The 26,324-nt window shown below is 45.6% G+C and overlaps 1 protein-coding gene across 2 annotated transcripts in view; it reads right to left on the bottom strand.

The window, feature by feature from the left end:
* The window catches only part of CFAP97D2 (CFAP97 domain containing 2), a 36,254-nt gene that overhangs the window by 1,511 nt on the left and 8,419 nt on the right, over window positions 1-26,324 (bottom strand). Inside the window, exons 2-4 of one of the 2 annotated variants that reach the window (XM_040336374.1) lie at window positions 16,100-16,180; window positions 10,353-10,471; window positions 7,245-7,437 (exon numbers count right to left, since the gene is read on the bottom strand). In XM_040336374.1, coding sequence (XP_040192308.1) covers window positions 7,245-7,437; window positions 10,353-10,471; window positions 16,100-16,180 — 393 coding nt within the window. The remainder of the gene's footprint in view (window positions 1-7,244; window positions 7,438-10,352; window positions 10,472-16,099; window positions 16,181-26,324) is intronic. The other variant, XM_040336375.1, reaches the window with a different exon arrangement.

Here is a 26,324-nt window from a genome sequence, read left to right as displayed (position 1 = left end):
GACTAGTCCTGACAAGCCTGAGTACAATTGCAGACAATTAGTTTGCCCTATAGCAAGGATGGCGAACCTTGGCACCCCAGATGTTTTGGAACTACATTTCCCATGATGCTCATGTATTCTGCAGTGTAGTTGAGCATCATGGGAAATGTAGTTCCATAACATCACCCACAAAACTTCATTATATCAAATATAGAAATGTCAGGACCCTGTCACACACTCAGAGCCATATATTAGTAAAAAGTGCAGTTAAAGGAGAAGTCCAGCCTGAGCTTTTTATGCTGGGCTTCTCCTATGGGTAACAGGATTGAAATTAGTTTTGCACTCCTTTGACCCCTTTTTCAGTGGAGAACGGTCTGAGGTCCGCTCTCCGCTGACGTCACTGTCATCAGTCGAGGCAGCGCGTCATCACGTCACTGCCATCAAATCGGGATCCGCCAGCTGCCTTGATTAATGGCAGTCTCAGCGAGCCGCTGAGACGGCCGCTCCCCGCCCCTCCATGGCTCAGCGCTCCAATGAGCAGTGAGAAGTAGAGCAGAAGGGATGCATCGCTCTGCTCGGGGAGGGGTGAGAACCAAGCTATCGGCAGTTCAGTGCAGAGACGCCGGGGGACAGATGCAGCATCGGTCTGATGCTACATCCACCTAGGTACGTATAACTAGCCAAAAAAAACAACAACCCATACTTCTCTTTTAAAGATGACTATGCTTTAATGCTAAACTCTGAGAAGAAAATGTATTATGTCCGTATAAAGGTGCTTTCTTCAAATATACAGTGCCTTGAAAAAGTATTCATACCTCTTGAAATTTTCCACATTTTGTCATGTCACAACCAAAAAGGTAAATGTATTTTATTGGGATTTTATGTAATAGACCAACACAAAGTGGCACATAATTGTGAAGTTGAAGGAAAATAATAAATGGTTTTCTACATTTTTTACAAATAAATATCTGAAAATTGTGCCGTGCAGTTGTATCTTGTACCTTCAGAGCCGGTTCACACACAGGCGGCACGACTTTGGGGGCGACTCGGCAAGGCGATCTCAAGACGACTTTAGCGGCATCTTGCAAAATTACTTCTGTATTGAAGTCAATGCAAGTCGCCCCAAAGTCCTACAGGAACCTTTTTTTAAGTCGGAGCAACTTGCGTCACTCCTATTTGAACGGTTCCATTGAATAGAGCGGAGCGCGACTTGTCAGGCGGCTAAGTTTTTTTTTTTAACAGACAAGAACCTGTGTGTAATTTAATCTCAGTATAAATACAGCTGTTCTGTTCTTTGAAACCCTTAGGCCTTGTACACACGGTCGGACCAAACCGATGTGACTGGTCCGTCGGACCGTTTTCATCGGTTCACCTCTGAAGTGGCCGTACGGCCTGATATGTGTACACACCGTCAGTCCAAAATCTGATCGGGTCAGAACACGGTGACGTCAAACACACGACGTGCTGAATAAAACGAAGTTCAATGCTTCCAAGCATGCGTCGACTTGATTCTGAGCATGCGCGGGTTTTGAACCGATGCTTTTCTGTACTAACCATCGGTTTGGTCCGATCGGGCAGCGGTCCATCGGTTCGGTTTTGAAGCATGTTTTAAAATTTTGGACCGAAGGAAAACAGACCGATGGCCTATACACACGGTCGGTTTGGTCAGATGAAACTGAACTTCTGTTCATTCTCATCGGTTTGGTCCGACCGTGTGTACAAGGCCTTAGAGGTTTGTTAAAGAACCTTACGCTGGCCATACACCATACAATTTTACATATCTCCCAACATTTTGAGATGGGAATGAGGGACACCTACTAACAAACGTATGTAGGCATAGGACATGCCCCTTGCCACACCCCCTTAAAGGAGAATTAAACAAAAATAAAAAAAAGGACTTTTTTTTACCACTACTATTCCTTTATATTGGCTTTTAAAATGTACAAATTCAGCAATTTAGAATTTGGGTGAAATGTTTAGCACTGGGAAACAACTTTTGAAAGATAAAAAGTGCATTTTATATACAACTATATAGATCAGACCAAAATGAGGGGGAAAGAGGGACAGAGGGGCATTGCTCCAAATCAGGGACAGTTGAAAGCTATGATTCTCTTATTTAATTTTCTTTATATTTACCTTCAGCATGTAGTGCAAGCATGGCCAATCCGCCCTATAGGCTCACTATGCAAGTCGCTTAGGGCCCCGCAAAGCTGCGAATGGCCCCCCAAATTACTAGAGGCCCGCCTGGTAAGAAGTAATTTTCGCCCCCTCACCCCGCTTCTCAACTCACTGGATGCATGGTAGAAGAGGTAAGAAGTCAGCACCCCCTGCTTCTCAATTTAATGTAAGATGTCATTTCCGACAGCAGAACACACCCTCTCCCGCTTCTCAACTTTCTTTAATGTGACATGTCACTGTCGTCAGCGCCCCCCGCTTCTCATTTTTAATGTGCCATGTCATTTTGCTTAGGGCCCCAGGGAGGTCAGGATCGGCACTGAGTGCAAGGGCCTGCCCGATCTCACACAAATTGAACGTTTTTAGGTGTGACCTCATATTATATGGTTTTGGTAAATCTAAAGAAAATTGTATAGTGTATGGCCAGCCTTAGTGAACAAATCGCATAATGAAGGCCAAGGAACACACCAGATAGGTCAAGGATAAAGTTGTGAAAAAGTTTAAAGCATGGTTAGGTTATAAAAAATATCCCAAGCTTTAAGCATTTTACGGAACACTGTTCTATCCATCATCCGAAAATGAAAAGAATATGGCACACCTCAAACCTACCAGGACATGGCCGTCTACCTCAACTGACAGGCAAGGTGAACATTAATCAGAGAAGTAGCCAAGAGGCTCATGGTAACTCTGGAGGAGCTGCAGAGATCCACAACTCAGGTGGGAAAATCTGTCCACATGACAACTATTAGTGCACAAATCTGGCCTTTATGGAATAGTGGCAAGGAGAAAGACATTGGTGAAAGAAAGCCATAAGAAGTCCTGTTTGCAGTTTGCGAAAAGCCATTTGGGGGACGCCGCAAACATGTGGAAGAAGGTGCTCTGGTCAGATGAGACCAACATCTTACTTTTTGGCCTAAAAGCAAAATGCTTTGTGTGGTGGAAACTAACACTGCATATCACCCTGAACACACCATCCCCATAGTGAAACAAGGTGGTGGCAGCATCATGTTGTGGGGATGCTTTTCTTCGGCAGGGAAGCTGGTCAGAGTTGTTGGGCAGATGGTTGGAACCAAATACAGAACAATCTTAGAAGAAACCCTGTTAAGCCCTGTACACACGGCCCAGAATCTCGTCAGGAAAAAACTTTGTTTTCCTCTAATTCTTTTCTTATAATTCTAATGAGTGGCCACATGTCTTATTAAACTCCCTTCTGCAAAAAAGTTTTATCCCTATTGTGGGGTCACCAGTACGGTATTTGTAAATTGAAATCATATCCCCTCTCAAGCGCCTCTGCTCCAGAGAGAATAAATTCAGTGCTAGCAACCTTTCCTCATATCTAATATCCTCCAGTACCTTTATTAGCTATGTTGTCCTTCTCTGTACTCGCTCCATTTCCAGTACATCCTTCCTGAGGACTGGTGCCCAGAACTGGACAGCATACTCTAAGTGCGGCTGGACCAGAGTCTTGTAGAGACACTAGTTCTCGTGACCTTAATTTTCAGGGATTTCCTCTTAGCTCCTGTTTGGCTATGGGACAGGAAGTGAAGGGAAATCTCATCAATGGAACACAGATGGTGAAAAAAGATCTGACATGGGTTATAACCCTCCCTTGCTCTATCAAAAATGAAGAAAAAAGTTTCACCTATAGTTCTACATTAATGTTAAAGAATTTCTTCTTGTTTACATGCACAGGATTACAGGAACAGATAAACTAAGACTTCGATTCCTCATTAAAAGTCACCTACCCTTTTTTTTTTTAAGGATCAGTGGGCACTTTGCCTTCTATTTCCCAGCCATTTGTTTTGTAACTTCCCCTGTGTAGTTCTTTTTGCGGTTTATAGTAATTACACTGCAGTGGGAGGACACAGAAGTCTCAGGCCGGGTACACACGGGCAAACATGTACGATGAAACCGGTCCGTCGGACCGTTTTCACTGTACATGTCTGCCCGGGGACTTCTGTACGATGGCTGTACTAACCATCGTACAGAAGTCCGCGCGTAAACAATACGCAAGGCGTGTCCGCGCCGTCGCCACGACGATGACGCGGCGACGTGGGCGGGCCTGCCTTTTAAATGCTTCCACTCATGCGTCGAAGTCATTCGACGCATGCGAGGGACGGCGGGCGCTCGGACATGTACGGTAGGTCTGTACTGACGACCATACATGTCCGAGCGGGCAGGATTCCAGCGGACGGTTTTAAAACAAGTCCAGGAATATTTGCCTGCTGGGAAAAGGCCCGGCGGGCAAATGTTTGCTGGAATTCTGCCCGCTCGCGCCTACACATGACCGAACATGTATGCTGAAACTGGTCCGCGGACCAGTTTCAGCATACATGTTTGGTCGTGTGTACGGGGCCTTAGACTCTTGGTCTAAACTGCCTATTGTACCTGTAATGTCTGCATCTGCAAGATACCTGCCCCCCAATCCCACACAAATTACCATCCTTCAGTACCATTCCCATTGCACAAAGTGAATTGGAGTTTCTCCATGCGTTGCTAATTTTTCTGAATAGGAACAATGACATCAAACATTTATTTTATCTGCTAAATGGTGAAGTTGTATTGTAACTAATTAGCATTTTTTTTTTAAAGGTCATCTTCTTTTTTTTTTATTTCAAGATGAGTTCATCTTTAATAGTTTTGCTAGAATAGATAAAGAGTAATAGACAGTTGAAATACTTACCTTTCATACAGCTCCAAACTTGGCTAATTCCTTTGTACTGTACTGCAGAAATCACTTGATGTTTTGGTCCTGTGACCAGCAGATGGCGCCTGGATCACTGTTTTTCCAGAAAAGTCTTTTTTTGCTATTTTAATACAAATTTTTACCTATCCCAGCAATACAGTTACCATGGATTTAGTGTATCCTTAAACACTTTGGGCCAGATCCACAAAGAACTTACAGCAGCGTATATATTGATACGCCGCAGTAAGTTCTACGATGCGCCGTCGTATCTTTGTTTTGTATCCACAAAACAAGATACACCTGAATGTGGGCTAGATCCGACTGACGTACGTCTTAGTACGCCGTCGGATCTTAGGTGCATATTTACGCTGGCCGCTAGGTGGCGCTTCCGTTGATTTCCGCGTAGAGTATGCAAATTAGCTAGATACGCCGATTCTCAAACGTACGTCCGCCCAGCGCCCGACGTTACCCCTGCCTCTATGAGGTGTACGCAATGTTAGGTATGGACGTCGGGACAGCGTCGAATTTTCCGTTGTTTGCGTAAAACGTTCGCGAATAGGGCTTTGCGTAAATTACGTTCACGTCGAAAGCATTGACTATTTGCAAAAAGATTTCGAGCATGCGCACTGGGATACCCCCACGGACGGCCCAATGCGCCGTTCAAAAAAAAAATCGTCATTTACGTGGGGTCAAGATGAATTAACATAAAACACGCCCACATCTTAGTCATTTGAATTTCGCGCCATTACGCCGACACATTTACTCTACGCCGCCGTAACTTAAGGCGCAAATTCTTTCTGGATAAGGAACCTCCGCTCTAAGTTACGGCGGCGTAGTCTATCTGAGATACGCTACGCCTGCCTAAAGATAGGCAGTTCTTTGTGGATCTGGCCCTTTTATTGTATATTCATTAGCCCAATTCCATCATTTTAGCAGCTCCCATTGTGAAAAATATCCAACACTTCCTGTCCATATCAAGTTTTTATTGCTGTGTGTGCACTGATTGGGCAATTTCTTTCTCATTTCCTGTGCCAATGAAACCAGGCCAATATTTTACAAGAATGTGTGTCACTGAGACAAGAAGCCATAGACTGTATTAATAACCAGCCACATGTTCTAACATTTCCGCAATCTACTTGTAGCATACCCCTAATGGTCCGCAGATGAACTGGATCCCCCACACACAGCACATTTTCACAGGCACTCCAGAGTCAGAGAATTGTCCGTGACGTTGTTTTGTGGTTTATTAAGGGTTAATAACTTGGATAGGGATTGGATGTTATGGGATCCCCTCTTGTCTTCAGCAACAGCTTCAGGGACATCTTTCTATATGCAGTCTCCTTTACTCTCCTCCTGCACACAGACTTGCTTGAGGACTCCAGCTGAATCACTGTTAGTTGTTCTGACAGGCTTTCAGTCAGATTTTTAGCATTGGCCCTTTACAGACAGGAACTCGTAGCCCCTTTTGGTGTAGCAAAAATTTCAGTGAACAGCACGCACTTCTCCACTATGGCTACAGATTCCAGCACCACCTCTTCAGGCACTGCCAACCCATATGGCTTCAGCTACCCTTTTCAGTAGCCCTCCAGGCTAACTTCTCCACACCAGTTCTCCAGACTGGCTGACTCTCAGGAGATCTCCCAGGGAAGGGTAAAAACTTAAGCACACCGCTGTCTTCAGAGAGACTGGATAAATGTGTCAGCCCCCTCCCCGTTAGTCCTTAGCAGTGCTGATCTACTCACAGTCCTCTCTCTTGTTCCTCCAGGAAAGGCTTCCTCCCGTGTGTTGTGGCAGGATCCTTCCAGCACCCAAGCCCCAGCCCAAGGTCACCCCTTCAGACTAGGGGGCACCCCTGAGGGCCACCAACAGCCTTCTCAACACTGTGTCCCCATCTTCCACAGGGTTTCCCTGCCGGCCTGGCTCATGCCTATTTATGAGGTAAGTTCTGCCCTCTGCCATCCCTTTACTGGGGATTGGCTGAGGCCTCAAATATTCCAAACAGCTCCTCCTAAACTCCTGCCCACTTGCTCTAGAACATTCTCTAATGCACCAGAAACATGGGAAGGCACCAGAGGAGCTGTTAAGATGAGTCATCCAGCTGTGACTCACTGAACTCTGACCCAGATTCACAGCTCAGGCTTAGTACTGAGCTAACTAAATGTACCTATACTAACAAAACATACACTACTTCTAGAACACACTAAAGACTGCTACATATTACTGTCTCTATCCCCATTAGAAAGATTTTCTTGCACTTCCTGTTCTCATCATACAGACAGGAAGTAAAGAGAAATCTTACCAACAGGAAGAAAGTCAGTAATAACGAGTCAAAGTTTCTAACCCTTTCTTGCCCAATCCAAAACAGAGAAAATGCTTTGATAGTTTGATTTAGGCAATACTCTACCTTCTCTTGATGTGCGACATACCATCCTCTTGGGTATTTTGCAATGCTGTCCATGTATTTCTCTGCTTTCACCCAGTCTTCATGCCACTTTTCAACTCTATACTGAGGCTCACATTTTGTAATTCTGTCTTCGATGTTTTGATTCTCCCTGGATACTTTCAGCAACTCTTGAGCCCTTTTCTCTTTATTTAAACTGATGAAAAGAATATAGATAATAAAGTCATTGAATGATTCACCCACCAGCTGACATATCCAAAAGGGAAGCAGGAATCTAAGCATATGAAAGGGTAAAACAAGAAACTGAAGGCAAACGGTACATATTCTGATCACAACCAAGTCTCACATAACAACCTTTAGCCTGGATTCACACTATAGCAGCGCAGGAACCAACGCAATTCCAGTGCCGGTTCCTGCATATCCCTCCCAGGCAGTTCACGCTGCCCTCTGTGAACTGCTGCGGGTGTCCATACAATGTTACTGACTCCCCCAGATCGGTTCACAGATTGCAGTGTGAACTGTGGATTCGGACAGGAATCAGATTGCATAAGTATGAACAGGCATGTTCGCAAGTCACATGTGGAGAGCCCACCAGGAAGTCGGCGCTGCACAGTGCTAATCACAAGCAGCGAGACATTTCCCGATCTCTGCAGCCACGCATCAGGATAATGTCTCACTGCTTGTGATTAGTGCTGTGCAGTGCCGACTTCCTGGCGGGCTCTGCTTGCGAACACATCTGAGCTCATCCTTAGCAGTTTGTATGAGCTTTTTGTGGAAGGTTTTTACTTTGATATTGAAGTGATTTTACTGCGGTTTGTGTTTTTATGCTATTTTTGTGCAAACGTTTTGTAGGGCAGATTCAAAAAACGCAAAACGCACTACATGCTTTTTTGCACCTTCCCCATTGAAATCTATTGAACCAAAAAGCACAGTTTTGCGTTTCCCTGAAAAATCCCTGACCCTTTCCAAAAACGCAGAGACACAAAAAGGCATTGATGTGAACGTGTTTCATAGGAACCCATTGTAACGGAATGGCCAGTGAGAAATCGGAGATGCAACGACACTACGCCATGTATTATGAGATGTCCTGTGGCTTGAACATTAAAATGCACAAACAGGCTGAAATTGTCAAAAGGTTAAATGGAATTTGCGCCCAGGTTGTGCCTTATGTCTCCCAAGAGCATCAGCAACAGGTTTTGTGAGCCATTGAGAGAGCAAAGCAAGTGACTGTTCCAGAACTGAATTCCATTATTCACCTTCACCATCAGCTACCGACCTGGTAAGCAAGATGGCAATGCTGATGGATTATCCCTTTAAACAGACGTCATCCCGGCCTCCTAGTTCCGGACATCCCCAAGTTGACCCGAAAAGGATCAAGCTGGGTCTGCCAGAGTGTCCCACAAGTAGGGAGCCATGTAACGGGAGTCCCTTTTTGGGCATAGGGTGACTGAGAAATGATAATTCATGTTTTGCAGGATATCTTGGAATATTACAAGTTGTTAAAGTCTGACTCCAAATGGAGAATGTTTTCATTCAATGGGGGGAATTCTTATGGAATGGATCGGGTCTGCTGGATGGTTGGACTGTTGGATAAGCTGTCTTGGGTTGATGGAATGGGAGATCGTGAACGGTGTTAACCCCTGACCGTTACACCCATGTTAAAAGAAATGTCCTGCTTTTCTGCAAAAAGCATGAAAAAACGCATTGGTGTGAATGAAGCCTTATAATCCATTTGCCGATCGCAGATCTTTGTGAAAAAATGATGCAGCTGTGCAGGCAGAATCAAGCACAGTGGTGCAAAATTTAAAAAGTGACAGAATGGGATGAAAATAAGAGGGATGGGTTCGCTTGGCACCAAGTTACATGTTAAACACTGAATTTTGGTGTATAACTTGGTATAAAAAGTGGACTTAGCCTTTAGGTAACTTTATATTTTTGGGTTTTAAAAATCATATACATTTTTAATTTTTTTGTGTGTAACTGGGGCGTTTGGGACGGGAGTTTGTCCTTTGCCCATATTTGTTGTTTTTCAGTGGTTTAGTTGTGTCCGACTCTTCGTGACCTCATGGACAAAAGCACGCCAGGCTTTTCTGTCTTCCAGTGCCTCCCGGAGCCTGCTTAACTTCATGTCCATTGTTTCGATATGATCCTCGCTATCCATCTTGTTTTCTGTCATCCTCTTCTCCTTTTTCCTTCCATGTTTCCCAGAATCAGGGTCTTTTCCAATGAGTCCTCTCTTCGTATTAGGTGGCCAAAGTATTTGAGTTTCAGCTTCAGGATCTCTCCTTCCAGTGAATATTCAGGGTTGATTTCCTTCAAGATTGACTGGTTTGATCTTCTTGTCGCCCAAGGGACATTCAAGAGTCTTCTCCAACACCATATTTCAATAGGATCAATTCTTTTTTTTTTTGCCCTCATACTTTGGGCTAAAAGCATCATTATGTCTTATTTCAGAAATTTGGGAGTATGTATTTGTTGACCATATACAAAATACATCACCTACATGGTTTAGGTGGGAACAGGACTCATTTGCCATTACATTGTAAGGACCGTTTACATTTCCTCTGACCCACAGGTGTCAAACACAAGGCCCGCGTGTCGAATCTGGCCCTCCAGGCCATTTCATGTGGCCCTTGCACCTCTCCTGCAGCTGCAGGAGAGCTCCAGCCCTCCTCTGGTCCTCCTCCAGACCTCTACTTTCTGCTTTCAAGCAATGCTTCCCAGCAGCAGCATAAGGAAAGGGCGTGCACTGTGATGTAAGGGAGAGAAGGGGACTCAACTTCTGATGGTGGGCTGGCTCTTGACATCTAATATAAGGGGAGGGGATGCGCTGGACATCTAATATTACAGATACAACCGGCCCTTTGGAGGACAATCATAATGCTCAATGAAATTGAGTTTGACACCCTTGCTCTGACCTATTTAGAATTTTGTTCCAGATTCAGAAAACAAAGAATACATAACAGAACTTACTTCTAGGACCACAGGGGCAGGAGATGAAGAAAAGGGACTTCAGATAAATATATCTGCAGCATCTAAAATGTTGCAGACCAGCTATAGGAGCACAGTGCACTTTTACTGCTGTGTACATTTATTGTGTTTTCTTTTTACCTTTTGGTTATATAACTATTTTTGTTGTCAAGTCTTCCTTTTGTTCTCATTATAGTTGACATTTTCTCCAGCAATAAATGGTTATCTCTTTCAATAGTTGAAAGCCGCTCCTCTTCGAGCTACAGCAAGAGAGAATGCAATTTAGAATACTTTCTTTTTAATTAGTAGGCAAAGTTATAAAACACCTTTTCATATAAATCTTCTTAGTGATCATATCTAGGATGAATGACAGAAAGAAAATCATATGCATCGTGACTTTACACATAGACTGTCATCTCTAAAACAAATCCAATCCTTAACATGTGAAATTTTTATCAATAACAGATAAATCAAGCCTCATATCTTCAGATGACGCTGATACAGAGAACGCGTTAGGGAGGCCTTACACGTGATGTTATTTCTGCAATTTCATGCTGTGTAATTTCTTAAATGTATTATTTTATTAACCTCCCTGGCGGTATGATTATTTCAGATTTTAGGTGCTGAAAGCGGTACCATTTTTTTGCAAGGAAATTTGGCGGTTTAAATTGTAGACCTGTAATTCTTAGGAATAACTCACTTAACCCCCCTGGCGGTATTCCCAAGTCTGACTCGGGGTTAGATTTTTGTGCTCTGATCGGTAACCCCGAGTCAGACTCGGGCTCGCCTCGCTGGATCCACAGGCAGTGTTTTCTTACCTTGTTCTTGGATCCAGCGATGCCACCACGCTGTGTGAGCGAGCGGGACCTCGCTCGATTCACACAGTTTCCTCCTGTGCCGCCGATCTCCGTTCCCTGCGACGTTACGACGCACGGGAGCGGAGAACGGTGCCAAATTCAAAAACGTAAACAAACACATTACATACAGTATACTGTAATCTTATAGATTACAGTACTGTATGTAAAAATTACACACACCCCTTGTCCCTAGTGGTCTGCCCAGTGCCCTACATGTACTTTTATATAATAAAAACGGTTCTTTCTGCCTGCAAACTGTAGATTGTCCATAGCAACCAAAAGTGTCTTTTTATGTCAAAAATAGTTTTAGATCAGCTAGAAAACAGCGATAATAAATTATAATCACTTGCAGAATTGTGCGATAGTGATTTGTGGGGAAATTCGTCATAAAAAAATAAAAGTAATGACAGCGACAATTCTGCAACTGAGCAAATTTCAGTGATTTTGAGTTGATTACATTATTGAATAATTTTTATTATAATTATATTATTATTTGTTATAATTATTTATAATTATTTATTATATTATAATTTATAATTTTGTTTTTAAAAAAATGTCATACCCGGGATCCCTACAATACTCTTGTTTGGTCAGATTTAAGTGAGTTATTCCTAAGAATTACAGGTCTACAGTATAAAACGCCAAATTTCCTTGCAAATAATGGTACCGCTTTCAGCACCTTTTTTCTGAAAGAATCATACCGCCAGGGAGGATAAATCTGTCCAAACAAGAGTCTAGTAGACATCCCGGGTATGATAAAGTTTGAAAAACAAAATCATAAATTATAATATAATAAATAACTATAAATAATTATAACAAATAATAATGTAATTATAATAAAAATTATTCAATAATGTAATCGACTCAAAATCGCTGAAATTTGCTCAGTTGCAGAATTGTCGCTGTTATTACTTTTATTTTTTTATGACGAATTTCCCCACAAATCGCTATTGCTCAATTCTGCAAGTGATTCTAATTTATTATCGCTGTTTTGTAGCTGCTCTAAAACCACTTTTGACATAAAGGGACACATTTTGGTTGCTATGGACAATCCCCAGTTTCCAGGCAGAAAGAACAGTTTTTATTTTATATAAATTATTTTATGTAGGACACTGGGCAGACCACTAGGGACAAAGGGGGTGTGTATTTTTTACATACAGTACTGTAATCTATAAGATTACAGTATACTGTATGTAATCTGTTTGTTTACTTTTTTGAATTTGGCGCCGCTCTCCGCCCCCGTGCGTTGTAACGTCGCAAGGAACCGAGATCGGTGGCACACAGAGGCACTGTGTGAATCGAGCGAGGACCCGCTCGCTCACACAGTGGGGAGGCATCGCAGGATCCAGGGACAAGGTAAGTAACTTGTGCCTGTGGACACTGCAAGGCGAGCCCGAGTCTGGCTCGGGGTTACCGATCGCACCACAAAATGTTCACCCCGAGCCAGACTCGGGAATACCACTAGGCAGGTTAAAATCTTGGTGAAATACTACACTATGTGGATTTTCCTCTGTACTTTAACTTCCTCCATGGAGTATATCTTGGCTTAGGAGTTCGTGGAACATTTGCATGCAAGATCGTGGTGTATAGGTCTGCTATGCAGCAAGGCTTCTAACGATGTCCTTGTGGGATGAGAGCAGCTGATAAAGAACTCATTTATTCGCTTGTGGTGATGTATTTTGGGAGCACTTTTTCTTCGGTGGTGTACATTATTCACATTAATGATTACATCATTCCTTCGCGGCAAAGAAAGAGGAACCATGTTTAAAAAACCTGAGCACCTTTTTGCAATAGAGTGGAACCTTAGATTACGAGCGTAATCTGTTCCAGGAGAATACTCATAATCCAAAGCACTCGCATATCAAAGCGAGTTTCCCCATAGAAGTCAATGGAAACAAAAATAATTTTACTATTTACTAATTTCACATATGTTATCAGAAGCTATAAGAAATTGGTTGCTAACCATGTTGATGCACTTCCCTGGTTTTAGCTGTTAGAGCGCCACCTGCAGTTTACAGCTGGAATTGCAGGAACAATAGCCTATAAATTGGGGTGTGATAGGTGGTCCTAAGGAAGCCTGCGTTAACAGGAAGTGGGCAAAACGCGTAGACAATAGCTTCCACGCTACAAGGTCTGAAATACACACAATGGCTTTTCATTGAGTACATTGAGACCTATGGGGATCTACATTGCTGGAGTTGGAGTGACCACGAGCAACGCCAGCAGCATATCTCTGAGACTAAGGCCCCGTACACACGACCAAACATGTCTGCTGAAACTGGTCCGCGGGCCAGTTTCAGCAGACATGTTCGGTCGTGTGTAGGCCCGAGCGTGCAGGATTCCAGCAAACATTTGCCCGCCGGGCCTTTTCCCAGCGGGCAAATATTCCTGGACTTGTTTTAAAACAGTCCGCTGGAATCCTGCCCGCTCGGACATGTTCGGTCGTCTGTACAGACCTACCGTACATGTCCGAGCGCCCGCCATCCCTCGCATGCGTCGAATGACTTTGACGCATGCGTGGAAGCATTTAACTGGCAGGCCCGCCCACGTCGCTGCATCATCGTCGTGGCGACACCGCGGACACGCCCCGCGTATTGTTTACGCGCGGATTTCTGTACGATGGTTAGTACAGCCATCGTACAGAAATCCCCGGCCAGACATGTACGGTGAAAACGGTCCGGCGGACCGCTTTCATCGTACATGTTTGGTCGTCTGTACACGGCCTAAGTGTCTCTCATGGAAGTCAACATGAGCCATGACCGTGCCTTCCCTGATTAACTCCAGCCTACTGACAGGGAGTTCCCATGCCTACGGAAGCATTGCTTGGGTTCCTATCCATTTGGACCGTATTGTGACATTTTGACTGGCTAACCTGCTGTGTGTTTGCCAGTCTGGAATTTGTGGATCATACAGCGTCCTTACTCTGTGTTGGGAAGAAGCTCTAATTATAGGAATGAAAGGCTCACATGTACTTCCCCATTGTCTCAGTTTGCAACAGTTGCAAAGTCTGCTGGCGTGGCAGGCTGTACCTTTTAAAGGGAATCATTGTATCATTAGCAAATGCTACTTTTATGATTGTGGAATTGAGCCATCTCACTTTACGTGTAACCAGGCTGAACTCCCACAACACCAAGGGATGGATACATGTTTCACTGTATTAATTAAGCTGCTATCACTTTGCGTAAATCATTAACCTACTAGTCACTTGGTGACAGTTTATTATTGAGTTTATGTATGCCTGCTAAGGTGACCACAAACCCTCCCAAAAACCAGCTTGTGCTGTAACGAATCACAACACAGTGATTGAACACAAGAGGTGGGATTAATGATTTCTCCAATAACAAGCAGGGGCCAGGGATTGTGCTCCTCCAGGCATTCCTTGCCAGGACAAGTACTGTCAGTGAGTGGCGGCCTTTTTGGGGGGCATCAGATTGCCCCGGGGGGTTGGCTGTGTCAGTTTCATTCTGGGACACTGTATTGTCCTGGAATGAAGGTGCCCGGGACAGACCTGCAAAATCCGGGACTGTCCCGGGCAATCCAGGACACGTGGTCACACTAATGCCTGCCCTCATAGCTTATGTTTACTCTTGTTTATGCTCTCTTTGCTCACATGTTTTTTATGCTATAGCTTTTTTGCTAGATGCTATTTTTGTAATGAGCTGTTGGAGCAGTCACTAATATATGTTAACTCCTTGGTGGTATCCCCCCTGTTTATTGATATATCGTTTTTTATATTTTGTCTTAGCTCTGGTTTGAGCTTGGGAGTACTGAAGGTGTTCACTGAGATTTAGCGACTACATATTATTGAAATAATCACGTCGAGAAAAATGTTGTTTTTTTCCATGACATGAAAAATGGTCGTGTGTACGCGGCATAAGAGTTTCAATTTGTATGCAATCAGGCAGGCCCTTGAACTACATGGTTTTGGTAAATCTGAAGGAAATCGGACAACAAAAGTTGTATAGTGTGTATGGGGTCTAAGTCTAGTGACAACCAGTGATTCCCTCATTTTGGAGGGATTTTCTTTCACTTCCTGTTTTGGGTATGGGACAGGAAGTGACAAGATGCAAAATGACTCCAAAGCCTCGTACACACGATCGGACATCAAACAAACTTTCCCTTGGATTTTTGTCCGAAGGGAGTTGTCCGGTCACACCCATAGCATACACACGCTCTGACTTTTTCGGCAACAAACACGAACGTAGTGACGTTTCAACGTACTGACGAGAGTTTAATAGAGGAAGTTCAATTCTCCGACGTCACCCTTTGGGCTCCTTCTGCTAATTGAGAGTTAGTAGAGGTTTCGTCTGTGTGCATTCGCGATTTTCAGTTTCGTGCAATTTTGTTTGTTTCTGAACGTCCGTTCATCAAGCAGACATGTTGCGCAATGGGGTTGTGCTAACTTGACCCACAAAAAAATATATAAAAATAAGTTTGATTCATATAACCAAAATACACTAATCCAAAGTAAAGACATTTGTTTTTACTCCGTCAGTATCACCAGCAAAGCAGCTTTTAGTATTATCACATTATAAAGAAGAAGAGAATGTGCGCTGCTTTTCTTGATTTCAGAACTTGCCGCGTCACGAATGTGCTCTTTCAAATACGAACGCTAGTTCTACCAGACAGAACGCTTCCGGCTGGTCTTTGCTTCTGAGCATGCGCGTTTGTACTTTTTATAAAAGTCTGATTGATTGCTGTACACACGGTCGGACTAGGCACCATCAGACTTTTGTTGACGTAAAGTTTGTCCGTTTGCAGACCGAACTTTTTGTCCGATGAAACCCAAAAAAGTTTGTCCGATGGAGCACCTGAATCGGTGAACAGGGACGCACCGCACCCCATGCTGTGAGCTGTTCCAGCAGCATATGTGAACCCAACCTTATTTACTCTATGCAAAATGAAAAAAAAATGGTTTTGCTGTTAGGTCTACTTTATAAAAAATGCCTATTATAGGATGGTTGAAATATACACTGTATATAAATAGTATTACCAGCTCAAGGAGGGAAAATAACATCCAGTCAGAATTACCTTTAGCTTCTTCAGTTTGAGATTAAGATGAGCGTATGTGTGAGGGCTGTTAGTATCCACCATCGGCTTGGCAGACTGCACCTAAAACAGGACATGATTTTTATTAATAATGAATATGCTGTTTATTGCATTGTTGCAGTCAGGTTTATTTCTATGCTTCACTTATTTTCCTTTGCAGCATTAAAATGATGACCTGGAAACTGCATATACTAGGATCTAATGCTCCTGAAAGTATCAGATTCCTGTCACCTGTGCAAAGCTTATAAAAAAATAAGAAAAAAGTGGGGGCACAATTAGGTGTTATTTTGTATTTACTAAAAAGAAGCATTCAGATTAAATAGTGTCTCCTGATGAGAGGACATTGATGTGAATGGTGAAGTTCAAGCATTATTAAACTGAAACCCACAAATGTAATATTTTGCAGTTTACCAGTCCTCAGATGTGGTGGCTGCATTGGTTTTCTTTTCTTAGGCCCCGTACACACGTCCGAGGAACTCGACGGGCAAAACACATCGTTTTGCTCGTCGAGTTCTTTGTGAAGCCGCCGAGGATCTCGGCGAGCCAAGTTTCCCCGTTGACTAACGAGGAAATAGAGAACATGTTCTCTATTTGGCCCGACGAGATCCTCGTCGGTTTCCTTGGCCGAAAGTGTACACACAGCCGGGTTTCTCGGCGGAATACAGCTCTGATCGAGTTTCTGGCTGAATTCTGCCGAGAAACTCGGTCGTGTGTACGGGCCTTAGTCCTTTTCCCCTTCTGTTTTCCCCTGATGATCTGGCCAGTAAGGCCCCTTTCACATTGAGGCGTTTTTCATGCGGTACAGTGCTAAAAATAGCGCTGCTATACCTCATGAAAAAATCATGCCCTGCAGGCTTCAATGTGAAAGCCCGAAGGCTTTCACACTGAATCGGTGCGGTAGCAGGACCGCTACAAAAGTCCTGCTTGCCGCATCTTTGGAGCGGAATAGGAGCGGGGTGTTTACCGCTCCTATACCGCGCCTTCCTATTGAAATCAATGGGAAACCGCGGTTATACCGCCCGCAATGCACCTCTGCAGAGGGCGGTATTAACCCTTTTTCGGACGCTAGCGGGGGTTAATACAGCACTGCTAGCGCTTAAATATCGCGGTAAATACGACTGTATAGCGGCGCTACAAATAGCGCGGCTATATCGTCACCGCGCCTCCACTGCCCAATGTGAAAGCAGCCTAAGGCCTCGTACACACGACAGAGTTTCTCTGCAAAAACCAGCAAGAAACTTGCTGGGAGATATTTTTGCCGAGGAAACCGGTCGTGTGTAAATTTTCATCGAGGAAACTGACGAGAAACTCGACGAGCCAAAAAGAAAGCAAGTTCTCTATTTCCTTGACGGGAATGGAGAAAATTGGCTTGTCGAGTTAATCGACGGCTTCACAAGGAACTCGACGAGGAAAGCGATGTGTTTCGCCTGTCGAGTTCCTCGGTCGTGTGTACGAGGCTTAACACACCTCCTGTATTAGTGTGCCCCCAGTCTGGATTAATAAGCACAGGGGCACCTTTGGACAACAGCAATGTCAGTCTGGAGGAAGGGTAATGTTTGATGGACTAGCAGATTTAAATAGATTATACAGATTGAAGCTAAACTTCAGCTAACACTTTATAAGCAGTTACAGCAAACCTGTTTTTTTTTTTTTCTTTTTGGGATAAAGGTTTTACATAAATAAGTAAAAGCTCATTGTAAGCACTCCTAAATATTTATCTCCTCTCTGTATGATAATCTGCTGAAGAGGTTGTTCTTTTGGAAAACAGCAGACTTACTGGCCAGATCACCAGATGAAAAAAAGAAAGCCTAAAAAAGAAAACGAATGCAACCATCTTAGGCCTCGTACACACGGCCGAGGAACTCGACGTGCCAAACACATCGAGTTCCTCGGCGAGTTCAGCCCTGAAGCCGCCGAGGAGCTCGGCGGGCCGAGTTCTCCCATAGAACAACGAGAAAATAGAGAACATGTTCTCTATTTTCTCGACGAGTTCCTCGGCGGCTCCATCGGGCCGAAAGTGTACAGACGACAGAGTTTCTCGGCAGAATCCGGCTCTGACCGAGTTTCTCGCTGAATTCTGCCGAGAAACTCTGTCGTGTGTACGAGGCCTAAGAATTGGTAAGCTGCAATATGATAATTGTTTGCTTGTGGGTTTTCAGTGAACTGAGGTAATTCTAGGCCACATCTGCTGAAGTGTAGATGAGAGAAGTGAATTTGTGTTCATATTACACATCAATCATGTTGGGAAGAAACCCTATTTTTCAATTTCCTTGTGCATTTGATGTTTCATGTTCACCTCAACACCCTTAGCAGTTAAAGCGGTTCTAAAGCCTTAAGGTTTTTCACCTTAATACATTCTATGCATTAAGGTGAAAAACCTTCTCTGCTGCAGCTGCCCCCCAGACCCCCCCCCCCTTTTTCTTACCTAAGCCGTTCCGATCCAGCGATGTGCACGAGCGCAACGGCTCTAGCCACTGTCTCTACTCTCATTGGGCAGCTGGAGCCATTGGCTGTCAATCAAATGCTGCGACATGGGATCGGGGGGCAGGGCTGAGTCCCGCTGTCTGTGTCAATGTACGCAGCAGCAGAATTCCGGGATTGAGCACGTGCGGGTGCTCCCATGGAAGGCACCTTTCTATTGGGCACCTGCTGAAGAGGAAAGGCCTGGAGAGCCAGCAGGGGGAACCCAGAAGAAGAGGATTGGTGCTGCTGTGTGCAAAACCATTGCACAAAGCAGGTAAGTATAGGCATGTTTGCTATCTTAATAAAAAAACAAAAATAAACAAAAAAATTAATGAATGTTTAGAACCACTTTAAAGTCGAGGTGCAATCAAAACCCAACTAAGCTTAAATCTACTCCCACCGCCATTCTAAGCCTATTCTATCTACCCTGTGAAAGGAAAGTCTGTTCACTTGGCTGCCTTCAGTGTAGAGGAGACACAGCCAACAATGGATGCCGCATATTAATCCTATGGGTGACGTCATCGCCCAGGCTCTGCAGCCATTGTCTGTGATGTTTCCTCTACACTGAAGCCGGCGCTGGAGAAGTAATGTGACCGGCGTATCTCCAGATACGCCGCCGTAATTTCAAATGTGCGCCGTCACATCTTTGCGTCGATTCACAAAGCGAGATACGTCCAAAAACATGGCTTCAGCCCTCCGACGTAACTTGCCTACGCCGGCGTATCATGGGCGCATAGTTACGCTGGACTCATTCGGCGTTCCCATTATAAATATGCAAATGACCTAGATACGCCGATTCACGAACGTACTTGCGCCCGGCGTATTAATATACGCTTTTTACGTAAATCATGTTAAGGTATGGACGTCGGAACGACCGTCGAAATTTACGTCGTTTACGTAAGTCGTACGTGAATAGGGCTGTGCGTAAGTTACGTTTTTACGTCGTAGGCAGTGTTCGACGTATCTTAGGCATTCAAGCCGACGTGATTTTGAGCATGCGCACTGTGATACATCCACGGACCCTCATTTACATGGGGTCACGGCTCATTGTAATACAACACGCCCACTGCCTTGATAATTTAAATTAGGCGGGCTTACGCCGGCCCATTTACGATACACCGCCATAACTTAGGGCGCAAGTTCTTTCTGAATACGGTACTCGCCTCTCTAAGTTACGGCGGCGTAGCGTATATGAGATGCGCTACGCCCGACGAAAGTTACGCCATTCTTTCTGAATCTGGCCCATCTTTCTTTTCACAGCAGGGGTGTCCAACCTGCGACCCACGGGCTGCATGCAACCCAAGATGGCTTTGAATGTGGACCACCAAACAATCATGAAGTTACTTAAAAATGTTGATTATCTTTTTGAATTTGTTGTACAAATGCAAACACACGCAGCCAAAGAAAGGTTTTTACAGTGTCTCTTGACTGGACTTTTTTAAGTTTTATCTTTTCAAAGAAAAATATCTCATTCTTCACAATCACGCCTTATTCATGTCATTCGTTTTCTGCAGCATCTACAGTGCCTTGAAAAAGTATTCATACCCCGTTTGAAATTTTCCACATTTTTTCATGTTACAACCAAAAACATGAATGTATTTTATTGGGCTTTTATGTGATTGACCAACACAAAGTGGCACATAATTCGAGATTTTCCTAGCTTGTGACGGAAAATATTGATTATATGAAGACAGGAGGCGAGTATCTTATGCATTAATCCTTCTTTATTAATGCTCACAGCAGAAGTGTAAAACATTTAACGTATGTAATAAAAAGAAAAAACTGGTAGAACCACACCTCCCAGCAGTCCCATGGCCTAAACCACTCCCATACTAGTCTCTATAAATGGACTGCTCTCATCTAGGATCTTCCTCTTTCTTTGTGTGAGTGCGAGGTGTCGTTTCTAGTCTCTGATTATCGACTCTTCGACCAGCCGGCCCCCTATCCGTAACCGAAGACTTCCAAAGAAGAGTAGGCTGTAGGTCCCGACTGTGCTGGGCCACGGTGTCGCGTCGACTTGCTGATTGAACCGAACAGGGGAACATCACCCTAACCATAGTTTAAACGAAAATTCCAGGTAATAGATATGTCAATAACCTGAAACAAAGCATAAAACGTGAAAGGGTTGGGAAGGGAGGGAAGATACTCGCCTCCTGTCTTCATATAATCAATATTTTCCGTCACAAGCTAGGAAAATCTCGAATTATACATCAGACAGGAGGCTCATATCTTATGCAAGTTCAAAGCTAACACAGCATAAATATATGTATATACCAAAAAGAAAAAACAAGACAGTACATAGCAATCAGCATCATAAAACAGACATGGCAACATGATCTTCTGGTCTGAAATAAAAAAGACGGAAGACTGATTCAGAAGACCAGTCGGCCGCCATTAACAGATCAGAGAGTGAGCCTCCGGTCGCCATCACCTTGGTAGCCATGGCCCCTCTGGAGGAGTGTGCTCCAAACAGGGTGATGTCTATACCAGCCAGAGCCATGGTGGATCTAACCCAACGTGCCAGGGTGGCAGTTGTGACTGGGTGATGGGGTCTGACGTAAGAAACTAATAATTGAGAGGAGTCTGGACTACGTAGGTCCGCAGTGTGCGCTTCGTATGTCTGTAGACATTTGACCACACAGAGTCGTGGGTGTGAAGGGAAGAAGGGATAGAAGACCGAGTGCAGACCGGTCTTCGTCCTGCGGACTATCGTGAACTTGACACCCTGAGGTGAAAATTGGCGTCTTGAAATGTCCAAGGCTCTAACGTCGGAAACGCGTTTTATAGAAACCAGGCAAAGTAGGATAGTAAGCTTGAAGGACAGCATCTTAAGAGACAGCGAATCGTTGTCTCCCCAGCCCGAGAGCATAGTAAGGACCCTAGAAACGTCCCAGGTGGACTGATACTTAGGCCGCGGGGGTCGTTTGAACCTGATACCCCGCAGAAGTTTGCAAATCAGGGGGTGTTTGCCTACAGGCATGGAATCCACTGGGTAGTGGTAGGCCGATATGGCTGACCTGTAGACATTGATGGAACTATAAGCCTTGCCAGAGGAGAAAGAGTCTGCCAAGTAGTTCGCAATGACGTTTACAGGGGCACGCAAGGGATCAGCTTGCCGTTGGTCGCACCAACGTACCCAGAATTGCCAGGCTGATCGGTATGCCGACCGAGTCCCGGGGGCCCAGGCCATGGCGAGGAGGTCTCTAGCCGAGCTTGAAAGGCCGTCACCCGGGTCCGGCACCCGGAGACCAGCCACGCCAGGAGCGTCAGAGTGCCTTCCTCCACCAGGGGATGAATGCCCTTGGTCGGGTGAGACAGGATACGAGGGAATCGGGGAAGGAGTCTGGGATGGTCGATGATCGAGTCCAACAGCAGGGGAAACCAGGGTTGAGCTGGCCACCACGGCGTGATCAGAACCACCGTAGCTCCCTGATTGGTAATTTGTAGAAGGACCCTGGGGATCATCGAGAATGGGGGAAACGCATAGTGCGTACCCCCTGTCCAAGAGTGGCGGAAAGCGTCCACAGCCGAGGACCCTGGGTCCGGTCTCCAGCTGAAGAAGTGGGGCAGTTGGTGGTTGAGGCGGGAGGCGAAAAGGTCTATGCCCAAGGGGCCCCAAAGTAATTCTATTTGGGTGAAAACCGAACGGTCTAAACCCAGTCGCTGGAATCTACCAGATATCGAGAGTTCCAGTCTGCTACTGTGTTGGAGACCCCCGGAATGTACTCTGCTATAAGAGAGATGTCTCGAGACAGACAGAAGTGCCAAATCTCTGCAGAGATGTCCGCTAGAATCTTGGATCTGGTACCTCCCAGGCGGTTGATGTATTGAACCGCCGCAATATTGTCCATGCGCAATAATACGCAACAATTGGTCCGTGTTGCCAAGAAACTCTGAATGGCGAAGAGAGCCGCTGAGAGTTCCAAAGCGTTGATATGCAACAGGGATTCCTCCCTGGACCAGATCCCTCCCGTGGACCTCATCCCCAAGCGGGCGCCCCAGCCCCGTCGGCTCGCGTCCGATTCTATGACTACGTCTGGTCGTGCGTTGAAAATCGTCCGGCCGTTCCAGTCGGTGGCGTGTCGGAGCCACCAGCGTAGTTCGGTCTGAGCTTCTGGGGATAGGGACACTTCGTCCGCGTAGCGAAGGCCCTGACGCAGGTGTAGGATTTTTAACCTCTGGAGGGCTCGGTAATGTAAGGGAGCCGGAAAGATGGCTTGAATGGACGCAGCTAATAGGCCCACTATGCGTGCCAGGATGCGTAGGGATAGGAAACCCTTGCGCAAAACCGCCCTGATCTCTTTTCGGATTAGGGCCAGCTTCGCGCTGGGCAGTCGAAGGATAGCGAGGTGGGTGTCTATCGAGAAACCCAGAAATTCCATCTCCTGAGCAGGGACGAGAACCGATTTCTCTCGGTTGATAATGAAGCCCAGGGTTTGTAACAGGTCGATGGTCCAATTCATATGGCGATAGGCCATATTCTTGGAGTGAGTTAGTATGAGGAGGTCGTCCAGATAGATGATCAGACGCACTCCCCTGCTCCTCAACGCTGCCACGACCGGTTTCAACAGCTTGGTGAAACACCATGGGGCTGAGGACAGGCCGAACGGTAGGCACGTAAATTGCCAGATGCGACCCCACCATCTGAAGCGGAGGAGATGTTGGGAGTCCGGGTGCATGGGAACTGTGAGGTAGGCGTCCTTTAGGTCCACCTTCACTAACCAGTCCCCGGGGGTGAGTAGGTCTCGGAGGCAGTGAATGCCTTCCATTTTGAAATGTCGATAGGCGACATGTTGGTTCAAGTCCCGGAGGTTTATGACCGGGCGATAACCCCCCCCCCTTCTTCTTGACTAGGAAGAGGTTGCTGAGGAAACCCGGTGATGGGGTGGTGACTTCGGTGACCGCATGTTTGGCTATCAATTCCCGAAGTTCGGTGTCTATGAGGGTCACATTTTCTTCTGAAAAATGGATAGGGGGTGGCAATATCCCCAGAGTCGGTGGGGAAACAAGGTCTATTTGGAAACCTGTTACTGTATTCAGAAACCAGGAGTCTGCCGTAATCGCAGACCAGGCGAGCGTAAAAAACATTAGGCGGCCTCCCACCGGTATGAGTGGAAAGGGAATGGGTGTGGTACTCACCGGAATACGGGCGTGAACGAGGGTATCCTCTTTGGCCGCGTCCCCTCCAGGGTCTCCCACGGGGAGGGAAGAATGGTGCCGGTTGCGCGATGGTGGTATAGTGGGTGGGAGCCTGAGTATAGTGCGTTTGAGCGGAAGACCTCTGGAAGGGTCTGCCCGAGTTGTATCGGCCGGCAGAGCGGCCCCTGTATCTGCCGGCCCGGGGAAAAACTCTGGCATTGTTGGGTTTTTTCAGGGACGTTTGTGCCTTATCCAGGCTGTTGAACATACCGACAAATTTATTAATGTCCTTTATTAAGGACTCGCCAAAAAGCATGCCCCCTGCTGAGGGGCCTGGCTCGGACTCCGCCAGATGGGCTAGCTGTGGGTCGAGGCGCATGAGTATAGAGCGCCTGCGTTCAACTGAACAGGCGGTGTTGGCGTTGCCCGTAAGGCATATGGCTCTTTGGGCCCAACCGCGAAGTTGTGTTAAGTCAACCCCTTGGCCTGTTGTCGCGGATTGTTCCGCTAAGTTCAGAATTTTGGTCAAAGGCCCGAACAGGTCCAGGATGCGGTCTTGGATATTTGTAAAGGACCGGTCTATCCCTTTCTTAGGCATTTTACCTGTTTTCAGCAGGTATTTCATTAAAATGGGGTCCACTGTAGGTGTGACAACCGCCTTCATGGGGATATGCGGGCGGGGGCACTCCGCTCTAAGCTTATTGCGATTGGATTTATCCAAAGTTTTGCGTGCCCAGAGTTCTACATATTGGGACACGTGGGGCAGTGGGGACCAGTCCCCGGAGCGGGGATGGGAAATGGTGTCCGGGTTGAATAGGGGTTCCCCCATGGCGTCTAGTACGTCTTTGCCCTGGTCGTCAGGGTTGGCATCCGGGAGGATTGCCGAAGCCCCCGCATCCTCTTCCTCGTAGTAATCAGATCCTGAGACATCCGATTTATCCGACTCGGCGGATGAATCGTCGTCTGACTCTAAAACGTATGAGTCTGGTTTGGCTCTCTTAGCTAAACCGTGCCTTTTTGTTGACTCTCTGAGGCTCAGAGGTTGAAAAGGATCTGTAGGATGCGTGGGGTGGCAGTCCGTGGAAGGATCTGCTCGCCGCATATTATTAGCTTCCCCTGCCGGGGAGTCATAAACCGTCACCACATTTTTCCTTTTATAAGAAGATTTTCCTTTCTTTGTGGTCGGTTCTGTGCCGAGGGGTACGGGCACAGGGGGATGATTGGATTGGGATGGTCCGGAAGCGGCAGCTATTGTCAGTGCTGCTTGGACAGATTGGTTAATGATGTCTTGTAGTTGGGTTGTACTAAGGAGATGAGTTGGTTCTAGAACCAAGTCCTGCTCTAATGGGGAGGGGGAACCTTCCTCTGTCATGTTAGTGAGAGACAGCTGCGGTTGAGGAAAAATATATATATAGTGAGCGATGGCTCTGTAGTACTTAGGGATTATAATAGGTAGTTTGGAGAGAACTGTGGGCACAGGGCATTGGTGGGAATAAAATTCCCAGGACAAATTGTGGCAGAAATTTGTGGCAGAAAACTATACCAGGCTCTCCCTCCGGTCACCAGCGCTGACTGGCATGCGACGGGAGGAGAGCCTGGGATCGATTGCGCTCTGGGGGCGAAGTCTCGCGAGACTACGGCTCCCAGGCGTCCATTGGCTAAAAAGATCGAGGGGACCCGCCTCCCGAGTCCAGCACGTGAAGTGATAGGACGGCGGGGGCGGCTCTGCGGGGATAGAGCGAGGCGGTGGATCCGCCTCCTTGGTGACGCGCGCTCGTTCTACAGAGGGGAGAGGAGAGGGAATATGCCCAAGATGGCGCGCCGCATGGGAGAAGGAAGGCAGGTAAAGAGAGAGGGTGCGTATGGCCGCTGGTGACCGCTGACGATCGCGGTCCCAGCGGAACTGGGGTAATGTAGTACAGCACAGAAAAGAGTTAGACAGGTGAGAGGAATAGCGGTAAAAGAGAATGCAAAGAAATTTTGGTGAATGAAGCCTTGGGTGGCAAGGCAAGGTTATCTGTAAACCGTACTATAAAAGATATGTATAATGACAAATAACATATTATCAATATCAATATCAATATATATCAATTCATTTGGTGATACTTAACTTGCTCCGCCGTGAGCAGAAAGAAAGAGGAAGATCCTAGATGAGAGCAGTCCATTTATAGAGACTAGTATGGGAGTGGTTTAGGCCATGGGACTGCTGGGAGGTGTGGTTCTACCAGTTTTTTCTTTTTATTACATACGTTAAATGTTTTACACTTCTGCTGTGAGCATTAATAAAGAAGGATTAATGCATAAGATATGAGCCTCCTGTCTGATGTATAATTGTTAAGTGGAAGGAAAATGATAAATTGTTTTCATATTTTTTTTAAAATAAATATGTGAAAAGTGAGTTGTGTATTTGTATTCAGCCCCCCTAAGTCAATAATTTGTAGAACCACCTGTCTCTGTCATTACAGCTGCAAGTATTTTGGGGATGTCTTTACAAGCTTTGCACATCTAGAGAGTGAAAATTTTGCCCATTCTTGTTTGCAAAATAGCTCAAGCTCTATCAGATTGGATGGAGAGCGTCTGTGACCAGCAATTTTCAAGTCTTGCC

Source organism: Rana temporaria, chromosome 2 (assembly GCF_905171775.1).
Source record: "Rana temporaria chromosome 2, aRanTem1.1, whole genome shotgun sequence".
In the NCBI taxonomy this organism is placed as follows: Eukaryota; Metazoa; Chordata; class Amphibia; order Anura; family Ranidae; genus Rana; species Rana temporaria.
Note: the sequence above shows the minus strand (reverse complement) of the source record. Positions and strands in the feature narration are given on the sequence as shown.